We start from the raw sequence: 14,865 nt of genomic DNA on the forward strand, positions 1-14,865 counted from the left end.
AAAAATAATATTTATGGGGTCTAATCTTGCAATTTAAAGTGTGTGGGCAAAGCACCTCCTCCATATACAAACCTCAGTGCTTAAATCTGAAGTTAATGAGGCTTTCCACATTTTCCTACTAACGTTGTTGCCCCACAGCACTGCTGGTTATTGGAACTCCAGTCCTGCTTTCGGCAGGTTTTGGATGCTGTCCACATTGCCCAGTTTACAGAACCGTAGTCCACTGAGTCATCTGAAAACAGTTTGCATCAGGCACAAAATAAGACAGTGATATTTTCTCAAGTTTAGGGAGTGAAACAAATTTCGTCACTCTGCTGAGCTAATTATTGGCTTATTGTATTTTACCCCCATGGCAAATGTTGCTGACCAATTTTTTCTCCAGTGTATCAACAGTGGGATCATTGAATCGTCAGTGTCTCTCGTGCAACTTCTTGAAAGATCAGTGCACATACTTCAGTGCAAAGTTTAGCCCCATGAATAGGCATTTTTTACTGCACTGTAAAGGTAAGTCAAATGCACGGTATGTAATAGTCCTGTGTTTGCTTCTGAATTAACGTATTCCCTTGAGAAGTGCATTGGGCTGGAGTCTAACATTTAGCTCCGTAGTGGATTACTCAAAGTTCTGTACAGAGCTTATTGCAGGACTGTAAGTAAAGATGTTCTGTGTAAAAGCTAAATAACAAGTGATATCAGAAAGCTGCTCCAATCCCAGCCCTTCAGTCCTAATAAAGGACATCGACTTTTAAATTTACCCTGAATAAAAGTCCTTCACCAAAAAATGTGAAGTTTATAGTGGTGGTACACTGGTTAGTAACAGCTTCATTATAATATGTATTGGGATTGATCTTGTGCAACTATAGCTAAAAAATGAGTGCCTGCTTTCTGGAACACTGTGTGTCTATGTATGTATAAATGTATGCGTACAGTGTGTCTATACACACTCACCCATATATGTGTATATATGTCTGTATGTGAGTACCTACCAAAACAAAGCTGTGGTTTAGTCCACATAGACAGGTCCTCTTTATCAATAGAATTGCAATAAATAACTTTTTTTATTGTTAGCTGCATTCTGATAGCACCAGACAGCACCAATTGGGTTCAGACCTGGTGTATATAAACAGAAAACTTAGAACCACCCCACACTGAGAAATTTATAACCTGTACCCAGGAAATAAACACTGATAAATAAGTAAGGTTATAAAAACAGGTTCAGAAAAGCATGAGACAATCAATAATGAAGTGTATAGCTAGACCTGTTGACCTTGAAAGTTGCAGTATTTTATAGACAACATTTTACCAGTGTTTTTGCTCAACTACCATCATATTGAAAACAGTAGAACACAATTCATCTGAAATACATGCGAATAGCCCATTCTATTTGCATGCATTTTTTTCTATTTCTTTTGCAACTGTACCTTTTTTTTGAACAAAAATAAAATATATGCCTGCTTGAGAATTGAGCCAATTCAAACAAACAAACTATGAATATATATTGGCTAAAATAAGGTTGTGGTTGCTTTGGTTTTGTTTTTTTGCGGAAGTGCACCTATAGTACATAGCTGATTGGAAAACACCAAAACTGTATGGTTTATACATGGTTAAAGCTGCGGTAGAAGTTACGGAGTTATGGAGGCCCTTATCTGAGTAAAGACTGCACTAGTAATGAGCTCCTCGTGGTTTAAGCAGAGTTTTCCCTTGTGCTTGACATAGTCCCTATGGGGAAAGTCTCAGATTCCTGCAAGAAGGAGGCTTGGTAAATTGGGAAGAGTTTTTTGCCCTAACTCAGCAATGTGCTAGGGCCCAAAAACATAACTTCTTGTTATTATTTTAGCAAAGTATATTCAGCCTGTAAGTTTTAACGTGTTCCTTTGATATAAAAATGTGGATGCCAGCAGGAGGTTGCGCATGAAATTGCTCACAAGCTCATGACTTCCAGTGACTTTGGGGATGGCAGTTCTCTGTTTGAGCTGGTGAGGTTGTAGATCATCCTCCCGGGATGAAACCTACACTCCAGTGAGTTGCAACCAGTAGACTGCCCTAAGCTGCAGGTGTTGGGCAGGGATGATAAAACACCGTCATTAAGTTTTCCTGCCTCTAACATTAATGTATAGGTGTCAACTTGGGGTTATTCAGAGATCTTCTCTTGTGTTTCGTTAGAGCTTGGCAATTACGGCAGCAGTGTGGCCCCCATGTACTGCCACAGCTCTGCAAAATCCCTGTGGGGGGCAGATATTTGACAGTATCAAAGTTGATTATGACATCACCATAGAGCAGGTATTAAAACTCTTCTGCGGGGAGTTGCTTCTAAGAGTAGGAGGTAAACTGCTTCAAGGAGACAGATGACACCACACCTATGTGCGTACGCACTTGTTTTCCGACACAAAAAAGCCTGACTGAATTGTTACAAAAGCAATTTGCCCAGAAAAAGCCCTTGGGGGACTCTGGCCTGCTTTGATCTATACAAGTTTCAATTCTTCCACCTCCGGTTTACCCGTGAGCACCTTTATTAGGATAGTTTTTCCTTCTTAGTTACCCTCAGCCAGGAGCTCTGTCTTGGTATACAGGCTGTATCAGCCTCCAGAGACTCTCCTGAGTGAGGAGTTCTTTCTAGCCTGGTAGGCGAAGGACCGGCTCTAAGCCTCTCAGTTTTGGCGAGTGCGTCCTTTACACTTACTTTCCACACTGCTTGGGAATTTTTCCTTTAGCACTTCATAAACACTAACAGATACTAATCTCTCCACTCCAACAAGGTATTTCACAAAGGGAGTAATTGTTTTTCCCATTTTATACAGCAGGAAATAAGTTATGGATCTAGTGTTAGTTACAGAAGGTCAATGGGAAATCCAAGTGCTGTGCTTAATTCTGATGAGCAGTAACACAAGTCTGTCTTTATTTTTTCTGATCAGCTTTTTAATCTACTGTAATCTCCCTTTTTCAAAATCTGTCATCATCCTTCTGTCTTTTAGTATGGCAAATAGAGCTGTCCTGGAAAATGCCAGTGCTTTCTCTTCTAAAACGGTCATTCTTAAATCAGAATTCAAAGCAAAATGACAAAATCAGAAGAAGTAAAAAGGGCTGGAAAAACAATGAAAGAAGAAAAAAAAGGACAAAGAAAAAGAGACAGCTGAAGAAATTATCTTTTGAAGAGCTAAGGCAGAAAGCTTTGATTTGTCAGGAATCTACCTGTAAGATTTTTGTCAATAGTGTCCCTTGAGGCAGCGAATGAAATTGATAAAAATCTTTAGTGGAGTCTGTCAGAGGCTGTGAGTGGCATCATGCTATTTATTTCAGGTATTTAAGTTTCCCTAGGCTCATGCCATAATTAATCGAGAGAGACAACCTCCTCAGGATGACTCAAAATACATAAATTAAGCTCTGTCTCTGAACTGCTCTCAAAGGGAATCTGTTTTTCTCCAAAAAAGAGGAGTCTTAACTCCTAATTTCAGAGGGTCTATGCCTTCATCTACCATGGGGTCCTCAGGGACTTCAGCTGTTCTGCATCATCCTTCCTAGACCAATAGTGACTGCCTGCATGTAATTCAAAATCTTAAGCTAAAACTAAGTTTCCCATGCACAAATTCCACGCTGGCGCTGGGGACACAAATGTTCTCTTTTGCAAGTTTGCATGAGGGGCTGTCCTCAGAGCAGGGACAACAGTCTCAGCCCTACTTCTGAGTGTGATGAATGTTTGGTCACCCCAGTTTCACGTGCCATCTTGTGCATTTGCACAGCGCCCATTGACATGGAGAATTGTTCCTCATGCTTTTAGTTTCTTAGTGGTACGGTAAAAATATATCATCGGACATTACCATGAAATAAGATTAGATTACATTACACCTAGATTTAACCGTGATGCTGTTGGTCTTGCAGAGCTGGAATACTAAAGGAGCTTCTTAAACAGATAAATAAGTGAAATATGTAATAATTTTTCAACACCACTGTAGCTTTTCCATAGAAAATAGAAGCGAATATTATCATTAACTCACTTCCCGGTCAACCTGAAGTCACCGTTTCTGAATGTTAGACTGCTGTATTTTAGACAGTGCCACTAAGTGCCTCCATAATTTTTTTATTCTTCACTTATAGCTAAAACACGAGGTGATAAAAAAAAATTAAAAAATGCTCCTTTCAGGTGCAGAGGTCTAGAGTGCTTGCTGAACAGGCAGAAGGCAGTCTCCGTTTCCCGCTTTGTTGGTACCGTAGTCTAACCTGTGTCCTTCTGAAGAGACGCTAGTGGAGTTACTGCTGTGTTTGAAGGGAAGCATGTCTACAGGGCATCCAGGATCTGGCCTTATGTGATCACTGGCGTTCTCATTCTTTGTTATTGACTGAAATACTGAGTACTAACTACCCCACACTTACTCCGTTTTCCTTCTCTCCTCAAAACAGGGCCAGGCGTTCCAGTTGTTAGCGTGCACAGTACAAGTAATACTGCACGTGAGTATTCCTTATGGAAGAGGTATATTTTATTGTTGTCCTTGATTCTTTTGGCAAGCGCGAGGGAGAAGTTGCAAGGAAATGAAAACTAATAGATGGCTTATTCATATAAAGTTCTATTAATTACCTTTTAGCAACATCCACGTCTGCAAATGATAAGGAAAGAAGTTAATCAAATGACTAAAACTTTCCCTGGCTTTTTGGATATGTTTTGTGCTAAGTGCTTATCATTGATCTTCTATTTACACTGGAGTTAATTAGATGGCAGGTTGGTCTTCGTCCATTTCACTTTCTATGTAAATCATGCTGCCATTACAATACACCTTCTTCATTTTTAGAGATGTTTTTAAAGTTACAGTCCAATTATGTTTGGAAAATTGATCATCAAATCTGACCTACATGTGATGAACTTAGTCCTTCTCTTACGTTTCTCAAATCAGAGCAACTCCACTGACATTTTCAATGATGGCAAATCCAAGAATAAAGGCTTTTTAGGAGGGTATTCAATACCTCTAATTTTCAAGCTTTACTCATTGCTTTCTGTATATTGACCCCAAATCTGTTGCTGTTTCCTGGCTGCCTGAGGTGCTTTGCAATGGAAGACTATCCTTCAGCAGCAGAATTTTCCTCACTTAAGTATTTCTGTGGTGCAGCAGAGGTAACAACTTTGCTACCTCCAACGCCACTGTGGCTCCACGTAGCACAAAGGTGTGGATTAGAGGAAAGGGGACGTCTTTTCATTTAAAACCGCTAAACCAATCCTTACCTATTCTAATTTTGTTCAGCAGGTTATCCACAGAATTTTACCCAGAATCCAAAAGTCCTGAACTGCAGAACTGAACTTGTCTGCATCCCTGTTGTCGTGGGCCAGCCACTGTTCAGCCGTGACAGTGGACCTAACATTGCATGTTGAAGTAGCAAACTCATCCATACTATCATGCTATCGAATGTTAATTGATACCTGCACTTTGGTTTCCTGTTTGGTGTTTTTTGGTTTCTTTTTAATGTTGCTGTTGATAGTCTTCGCAAAGCTGAGTGCCATAGCACACCAAGAGGGGGGAGTTTTATCCAACTCAATAAGGGGTAGCTATTACTGCTCAAAGTAAATGCATTTACTTCTGTAGAGCTATTCAGTTCTCTGAAGGTAGACTTTTGCTCTTTATTACTTGCATCTAAAATACTGTTGGTAGTGAATTATTATAAAAGAGATTTACATACAGTATCTTAGAGCAAAACAAAGCAAGTCAGGATAGAGGGACGTTGTTTGTTGTAACAAGAAGAAACCAAATAATAAAAGAGATAATTTACCGTTAACGTTTCAGTGCAAGATTAGATTATCCTCTTCAATTCATAAGCGAATGATTAAGGATTACTCCAATTATTCCATCCTCAGACTGTAATTACACCATTTTGGTTGACTGCCCAGAACAAACATTCTTTTTAGATTACCCGTTTTGGCCCTACGTGGAGGGTTTATTGTTTAATTAAAAAAATTACATTTTGGAAGCAAGATCAGTAATTTGAGTAAAAAAGAAAAGGGAAAAAAAAAAAGAACTAATTAATTGTTCTTTCATGTGCAAAGGGATTGCTTCAAATGTATCTGCAGCTTTAAACCAAACTGAAGTCTTGCTCTTGGTTGAAGTGTAGAAGACAGAGAAGGATACGCGATGATCAAGTAGAGCTGTGCTGGCTAAATACTGACTTGGAATACGTAGCTTGACGAGGATGCCTGCTTGAGGCTTCGGATATCACCCAGCAGACCAGCCTTTCCCTGTAACAGCTGCTCTTAGCATTTGCCACGGATACTAGTATTCATGTTGTTCATCAGCAGTTTTGTTGTTAGTGCTTAGAGAAAACAAAGCCTACTGAAGCCAGAAAATGGAATAGATGTATATGTTTTGAATTAAGCTGATTGCTCAGTTCCTGAATTGCAAAGCAGTTGCATTATAAAAAAGTATTTGCAGAAGGAATTCATTTACAAGATTTATCGTTGCACGTTTGTCTCTCTTTCTTTAATTTTTTTGAATCTTGATTTCTCTCTGATGTGGTGATTCTCTGTACCTTTCAACTTGCCTTTTCTTCCTGTTTTCTACAGAGTTTTATATTTTGGAAAATAATGCTGTGTTGAAAGAAGCTGTTTTTAAGAAAAAGAATTCCAGGACTGAAATTAAAATGCTTCACATTGAGGATTACGGTAAATTTGGCAAAACGTTATTTTAACAAACCAAAAATTTTCTTACAATGTTACTGTTTTCCATCTGTGTAACTACCAGCCTTTAATGTTTTGCTCTTTTCTTAAAAGAACTCCCTTTACAGTTGTCACTACCAAAAGATTTCACGGATCGAAACCAGTATGCCCTTCTATTAATAATGTAAGTATCTGTGTAGAATCACTCCAAATAATAAAAAAGTACTTCACAGAAAACGTTTAACTCTGTATTAGGAAAATGTTTTTTTACCTTGTGTAGGAAAATTACCTTATGGATTTGAGTTGATAAATCAAAAGGCTTGTTTTCAGGAAAAATTTGTTGTAGGTGCTATGTGGTAGAGATGCCTGGGGTTTTTTGAGCTTGGGAAACCTAGCTCTGCTTTGTAGTACTTTTGTGTACATGAGGCACTGGCCCTTCTGGTGGTGTAGCTGTGAGGAGTTCTGCAGTCTTTCCTGGCCCCATACTGATCCCTACCCACAGAGGATCTCATGCAGAGCATGTGCTGCCTTTTTTTTTCACATTTTATTCCTGATAGAAACGGGTAGAGCTTGTAAGAGGGACTCAGCTAAGATGCATAAAGCAAAACTGCTTTTTGGAGTACTGGAAAGAAGAAAAAATTATTTTTGAGCATCAATGGCTGAAGGCATTACAGGCATGATCCAAAGTCTGTTGACGTTTGTAGAAAACCTCTAGCAACCTGTGCTGTTCTTTGGAAAAGAAATAGCGTGTGTATTTCTTTCAGAGACAGCCAGCTTTTAAATTGCATGTCTGCAGAACGTATAGCAGAGGAAGAGAGCAGTCATCAGCGTACCTTCATCCTACCTAGGCAAACCCGTGGCAGCCAGCTCAGGGCATCATCCGTTGCTCTCCACCTGAGCTCAGCATGGGTCTGCCATGGGTGTAGAGGGCTTTCCTGTACCTACAGATCTTCTTCCAGTCCCATTTGGAAGGAATTGATGTAAATTTCACTAACACAGATGTAGGAGTGCACTGTGAAATTCATGAAAATGCCACATTAGGGGGGCTGTATCACCTGGAGTAGCCCTCACCTTAGTGACAGGAGACGTTGTTGCACATGGGGTCAAATTTACAAGCTTGACCTGCTGAGTGACCCCATATTCCTCTGCTGAGATCAGATCTTAGATAAGAGGACAAAGGGCCATACAACTGCTTATTTTTAAGTCCGGTTGGTGTTTAAAACTCATGTTTTTCAGTTGTATTTATCTGCTCTGTGTAGGCTCTCTGCTTTTTGAGTGGCTCAGGAACACGTTTGTCTTTTCTTGTGGAGAAACAGGACATGTGAATTATTTTATCTTTGCGGTGTTTGCTAGCATGATCTTGATTGTATTTTAAGTAGCTCTTTTAAGTGTGCCAAAGGCAAACGGACTCTGAATTGACGCCAGCAGCGTTCCAGGGAATTGCAAACGCTTGCACTTATTCTGTTTTCTGAGAGCAGGGAAACACTAAGGTGTGAGCAGTGTAACGCTTTCCGTTTTAAGTGTCCTAGTAAATACATAATCTGCTATATACAGTTATGGTAGAGTATGCGGTTATATGCTCATGTAGAATCTAGAGAAAACAGGAGGGGAGGATCAGAAACATGCAGAAAGAAAGGCAAGGGCAAAAATGACAGGAAAAGGGAAAAAAAGCTAAGGAAGTACTGCTGTGAGAGGTTTTTAGATACCAAGAGCTGAAATAACTGAGAACAGTATTGAGGCAAGGTCTGTATTTAAACTTACCAAAGTTGTCAGTACCCGGTGAGCAAGTAATGTGGCCAAGTCATAATGTACGGATATATTTTATAATAGTTTTATTTTTTTTTTATGATGTACATGTGGGATAAAAAGGAAGTTCATCTGCTTACGAATACAGATTGTGTATCTACATTTATAGTATGGAGACTTTGCTTCTTTTTAGTCCAGTCCTCATCTTTGCAATACTGAATTCTCGATGTTAGCTTTAACTGGAGTTATTTTTAGAAAACCCTATACACTAATGAAAGCACGAAACTGAAAATACGAAATCTGTCCTGGCTTATGTAAAGTTGCACGTCCTCTCCCTTAGACGAGAAAAAAAGAAGTTATATTTCTTCAGCAGCTTTTTACAGACTTTAAACCAAGGTTGCCAGCAATCTTTTTTTGTGCTAAAGATGTCCCCAAATAAGATATAAAACTGAAAACTGTCACTGAAGTTACGGGCGGTTCTCTTGTGGGATGGTTATTTGAGCCTAATAAATGCTGCCTAGCTCTTGAGAGAGAACGATTGGAAATCTGTGTGCGTGCAGAGGGTAATTTTTTGACCTACACAACTACAAATTGACATCTTAAAGTTTATTCCACTGTCAGAAGTACTGCTTTCAAAACAAAGTATTCAGGTCCGAGAAGAACATGTAGCTCTTACAGGAAACACTGATTAGTTGTATATATGGTAACGTTTCCCAGATATTTGACTTTCCTGAATGCCGTGGTGATACTGTTGGGACTGATTGAGAAACACTCTGTTCCTACTGCTAGAAGTGTTAGACGGGAATTGTATTAGTGGCTAATAACATGCGCTGCCTTTCATGTTATTCAGCTGCACCTGCTTTCTTGCTTACATTCTCAGCCATGATACAATTATTATCTTCCAGCTACTGAAAGTTTGGAAAAGAATGCGTACCAATGTCCTTGGTCAGAATATTGGTTTAATTGTATATCCATTTTTTGGAAAGGAGATTCTATATAACATCTTGATCCAGGCAACATACACTTAGATGTATGTAAAGAGAAGATATATATCTGGAAAAGTGAAGTATTAGCAGATATGAAGTGGCTTTTGCTTTACATCTCAGGAACACTGCAATTTGACAAGGACTTAAGAAAAAGAGAGGGAGGGAAGGAAGGAACATAGGTAAGGAAAAAATAATGTGAGTTTAAACTTGAAATTCACCTAATATGCAGTCTCTGCAGCGCAAATTAAATGCTAGTTAAGTGCATATAAGCTTCTAAATGCCTATAGGCTTTGTCCCTTAAGCTGGAGGGTAAAGATGGCATTAGAAGATCTAACATGTTCTGACTGTTTGGCTGCAGGGGTTGCTTCAGAGTCACAACAAGCCTCTGGTGAAGACTGATCTTCCCAATGTCATACATTTTGCCAGGATTCGGTTTGCCTGTGTGGTCTTGGCTCTGTCTGTAGACCAGACGGCACTGGTGACTAGTTTCACTGGCTCAGAATAAAGTGGGTTTTTCACAGCTGAGGTTCATAATTTTACTGTAAATTTTCAGCAGTAGCTTTTGTGTGGTGTTAATGTGCTCTCTGGATCAATAGGGTTACAACTGCAATAACGGAAGTTGGAAATGGATAAAGAGAAGAAAGTTTGGTAATTTTTTTTTTCAGATCACCGAAAGCTAGTAGCCGTATCAAAGGTTCCGTGACTGTAATAAGGCTCCTGTATTCATGCAAGGATGCCTACAGATAAATTTGAACTCCCAGCACATGGCACCCAGGTATCTGAGTGTTAAGGCTGAATCCTGGAAGGGAACCTGTTCCAGTGGATTCTGGTCCTAGTGTGAAACCTGGGTGTGAACTCACCACAGCTCCATGTAGTCACAAGCTCAACTTAAGGACCAGGCCCTGAATATCCTGTAACCTTCATCATAAGGATTTTGTGAAGATTCACCCATTAGCAGTTGCAAAGCTTAAATCATTGTATTACTGGGTTAAATTTTATGTCCTTCTGTATGGCCAGACTGTCTCATGTAGAACCCAGTTATGTCAGCTAGCACTATTTTTCTTTCCAGAATTGTGTTGCATAGGCCATAAAATGCTAAATAGATTATAATACTCTCCTTTCTTCCATTTCTTCTCCTAAACCACTAATAGATTTCACACTCAGTTTCCTTCTGATATAATACATACAGTGTAGCTATAGATTAGAGAGGTGTACAGTAATTGCCTGAAAGAGTGATTATCATCTCTTTTCTATATAATTAAGATCAAAGTTTAAATTTCAGATCCTTGATTTTCTCATTATGGTTCACCTTACTCATTAAAAAAGTTGGAAGATACGCTCCTTGGTAACGCACAGGAAATGATTAAGTAAAGACTCTGGCATTTAATCTGGATAATAAAATGAGAGGTGATAATGATTCTTTATTTTTTCTTGAACATAATTAACCTCATTCCTTCAAAATCTGTAGATAATGTATCTTAAATGTCAGCATTTATTATTTAACGCCATTTAAAATTGTCCAATATGTAAGTGGATATTGTAAAACTGAATCAGTGGAGAGATCGTTCTGATCTTTGAGGGGGAAGAAACCAACAGGTATTCTCCAAAGTAACAGTGAACTGTCTCCGAGAGGTTGTTTGTTTGTTTGTTTACTTGTTTTCTTCCACTTTGGTAATAAAAAGGAATCATTTCACCTGTTATTGAAATGCTGAAAGTTTTGGGCCTGGCACAGGCAATCAAACCTGTTTATGCCTCCAGTTAATACACTCTCAGGACTGATCGCAAGATAAGACGGTAGGGTTGGAAGTGAAGGCTTCTTTTTACAGCTTCGGGACTAACTCATTAAGAGACTAGAAGAAATGTAGAGAGGCATAATGCAAGTATTGGGAAATACTCAAGATCTGATGTATGGTAACACATCGCGTATTAATAGCTGTCTTGTGTACCTTTCATTTGTTGTAAAGGATTTCACTTGTTCTAACTGGCAGCTGTTGCAAGTGAAGGAGCAACGCTTGGCAACATGGTGAAGTGTAAAAATACGTGGCGCATTCCACTGCTTTGCAGTATGTTTGCAAGGAGAGCATCCCTGAAGGCCTTTTTGTTAGGCCAGTTCTTCCTCTGTAAAATAGCTGCAAAATGTACTTTTCTGGGGATCCCCAAGTCATGTGAAGGATTCACTGATTGCTTTGCACGCCATCCGTGTAACGCCTGTGTTCATCCTGCCTCTGCCGAGTGTGGCAGTATTTTACTGCTCTGTTGTGTTTATGTTACATCCAAGTTTCTGCTGGTGAGGCTTTTCCTTTCACTCTTAGGTTTTCTTCCCCATTCTTTGAACTTTGTAGCACATTTCAAGGCCCAGAGGGGAAATTCATTTAGCTTAGGCTAAAAGGGGGATAGATTGGAGGGTTATTCCAGCTTTTTAATTCGCAGGAGCAGTCCTGATGCTATGGGCGGTGATAAACCTGCTCGCTCCCGTTCTCTTCAGTCTTGTCCCCAAAAAAGGCTGGGGAAATAGTTGAGCTAAGATCCGTCCTCTTTCAGCCTCCCCTGCCTCCTGTTTCCCCCACAGCAGTACACATCTTCCTGTGTGAATTAAATGCTCGTTTAATCTTCCTTAGAAAAAGACAAAAGGAGATTTGAGATTCCACCTCCTTTTCTGATGACACAGGACAGTGTTTCATCTCTTGTTCTCAAAATTGCGTTTTCAAAGTCTTCTGCCTCAAGGGTTTCAGAACGATATTTTAAGAATAACAATTTTAATTTTTGTACTACTGTCTGCTTCATTCCTGTCTGTCACATGATTCTGCCCTAGTAATGGAATCACTTCTGGTGATGTGTTTTAATTTGCTTGGCCATATCTGCAGGGAGGAGTTGTAAACAAAACTATCTATCTGTTCTTAGTTGCAGTCTGCTATATCTAAACAGGGTATATGAACAGAGAGAAAACATTTGGGATTTTTTTCTCCTCAGTGTTTGAGGCTATTCAGATTCTCTAATTTTTGGCCAGTAGTGATGGGTGTGCTTGAAAGCTGGTGCTTGTGAAAGAGATGCTCATGAAATCTGAAAACGAAGTGGATTTTTCTATTACACCAGTTTTGCAAAATGATCTTCTTTCCCCACTCAGTTTCACCGTAAGCAAAAGATGACTTTTATCAGTGATATTTCTTTGCATAGGTTTTATCCTCTGAGTTGTAGTCTTCTCACATATTTGCTGTCAGGATACCTTTTCCATATGCTGGACCAAATCCACTATTTTGCAGAATCGGAAAGAGAGGTACTGGAAATTAAGGAATGATGATAGCAGTTATTTGCCATGTATCTTTTAAAATTGTTTCCCTCCCCTCCTTGATCAGCCCTGTAACTTCTAAAAGTCCTATTTAAAATCTTGCCACTTAGTTTTTAAATGGTGCAAAACCTGGAACAAATTTTGCTGCAGTCACAACAGCGGAGCGGCAGAGGAGTATTGCTCAGAGTACAGCAGCAACAGCCTCTCTGGTAGCACTCTGTTATTCCCCGTAGAATGTAACTCAAGTCATGAACAGAGACTTTAGTTTAAGCTTTTGGATATAGAATCTGAAAGAACAGATTCTTCTCTTTTCAGCAATGTATGAACTTACAATGAGCTGCCCCTTTTCCCAGACAGTCTGAGATGTATGCGACTGCCTTGCAAGAAGCATAGAAATTACTCACTAAGGTCAATGATACCCGTGTATTATTGATGGCTTCTGTCTATTTAAATGGTACCTCAATGGTGAACTTCAGCAGTATGCCTGAGTCGTCAGCAGTTGCGCTGCCACGGTGGAATCATAATCCGAGTGTAGTTGCTGTCGAAGACACACACTGGGCAGCTCTGAAACAAAAATAAAAAAGGGACGGTGCAAGTGCTGTCACTTAAAAGGAAAAAAAAATTATCAGGGAGAATTAGTCACAGTCTTCATTTGAATCATTCTGCTCTTCTTGTTTGACTCCGGAGATGATGCTCCTTAAGGAACCCTTGGGGGATGTGAAGAGCCTGTAGCTTCGCATGGCCCCTTTGGTGCTGGCTTTGATTTTGCTGTAGTGCTTTGGCTAGTCCATGGGTCCCTTACGGCCATCCATAGTCAGGTGGGACGAAGACTTCTGTGTGTGTGTTACACCCAGGCATAACTGGCACGGACTTTCTTCCAGGCTTACAAGTGGGGTTAAGAAATAATTCTATGAAGAGAATACCACTGAAGAGTAGGTAATTATAATTAGGCTGTAAGTAGCGATGAGCGTAAAACAAAACCTGACCTTTGAGATAGCTGTAATCCCAGGACAAACTCCCCAGATCAGGCTGTGCATCTAGTATTGCACTGCAGTAACAAACTTGCTTTGTTACAGAGCCCTCGGGGTGATGTTCAAACTTGCGTAAAGGATTAATACCTTGCAAAAGACCCATTTAAAAGGTTAAAAGTGGGGCCTAAATGGTGCATAGGATATATGCTGTGTCTCTGTGGAGGACAGAAGCACACCTCAGATAATCAGTATCATTTTATAGCAGCAGCTGAAAGAGTAAAGAGACCTTCTCATGCTAATAGGAATTTTGACATGTACCTCAATGGAAATGGCTTTAAATGCCCGTCACAGACTACTTATGTGGACATTCTTGAAATAAATTAGCCACTGGAAAATTGCTTCTGAAAGCAATACGTCAAACAGCCTATCATGCAGGAGTGGAAGATACGTAGTGTTTAAAGTCTGAGCCTAAAAGTATCCCAGCTATGCCCTCCGGAGAAGGAGCTTGGGAAAACATCACTCTCAGTTCTCGACCACTGAGAATCCTCCTGAGGTTCTGTCTGTTGTTCCTTTCTTAATGAAAGAAATTATCTGAAGGTATTATCTTTCATTTAAAACCCTTTTTGGTTTTAAGCACTTTCTGGTATAGAGAAAGGCTTACAAATGTAATGGTTCTTCCTCTATTCCCAAGTGCCTCGATAGGTAACATGTATGTATGTATACACACATGTACATATTACCTAGATGTATAACATGCATAAAACACATGCAAACCCTGTATTTGTTTTGGTTTTATGTTAGGTAGGGAGGAAAGCAGGCTGACTCAGGATATTTTCACTTGTGAGGGGTACATTACCCTGTTGGAAAGGTACCTAGACAGAGAAGGATATTTCTGACATACTGTTGTGGAAAGTTAAAAGAACTTTAAAAAAAAAAAAAATTGTGGCTGGTCTCAGGCTGCGACTATTGGAAGTAGTGGTCAAAGCTCTGTGAAAACACCTATGTCAATGTAGAGTGGTTCTGAAAACCTTGCTCTGTTCAATAGGCATAAATTGAAAGAAATGTTCTGCTCCTGCTCTTATTGTAAATAATAATGATAATATACTTCTGAATTTTGTGTTTGCTGCAGAGCTCACTTGATAATCAGTATTTCCAAATTCATTGCTCTGCATTGTTAGCAGTTAGTGTAATCACAACTGAATTGGTTAAGCAAACAAAAAAAAATGCCCTTCCTTTCTTTTTATAAAG

The 14,865-nt window shown here is 39.5% G+C and overlaps 1 protein-coding gene across 2 annotated transcripts in view; it reads left to right on the forward strand.

Moving 5' to 3' along the window:
- Window positions 1-14,865, forward strand: part of DPP10 (dipeptidyl peptidase like 10) — a 544,973-nt gene that overhangs the window by 516,297 nt on the left and 13,811 nt on the right. For both annotated transcript variants that reach the window (XM_063341611.1, XM_063341610.1), the window contains exons 16-19: window positions 383-504; window positions 4,393-4,440; window positions 6,536-6,634; window positions 6,743-6,812. In XM_063341611.1, coding sequence (XP_063197681.1) covers window positions 383-504; window positions 4,393-4,440; window positions 6,536-6,634; window positions 6,743-6,812 — 339 coding nt within the window. The remainder of the gene's footprint in view (window positions 1-382; window positions 505-4,392; window positions 4,441-6,535; window positions 6,635-6,742; window positions 6,813-14,865) is intronic.

The sequence above is a fragment of the Chroicocephalus ridibundus genome, chromosome 7 (assembly GCF_963924245.1).
Source record: "Chroicocephalus ridibundus chromosome 7, bChrRid1.1, whole genome shotgun sequence".
In the NCBI taxonomy this organism is placed as follows: domain Eukaryota; kingdom Metazoa; phylum Chordata; class Aves; order Charadriiformes; family Laridae; genus Chroicocephalus; species Chroicocephalus ridibundus.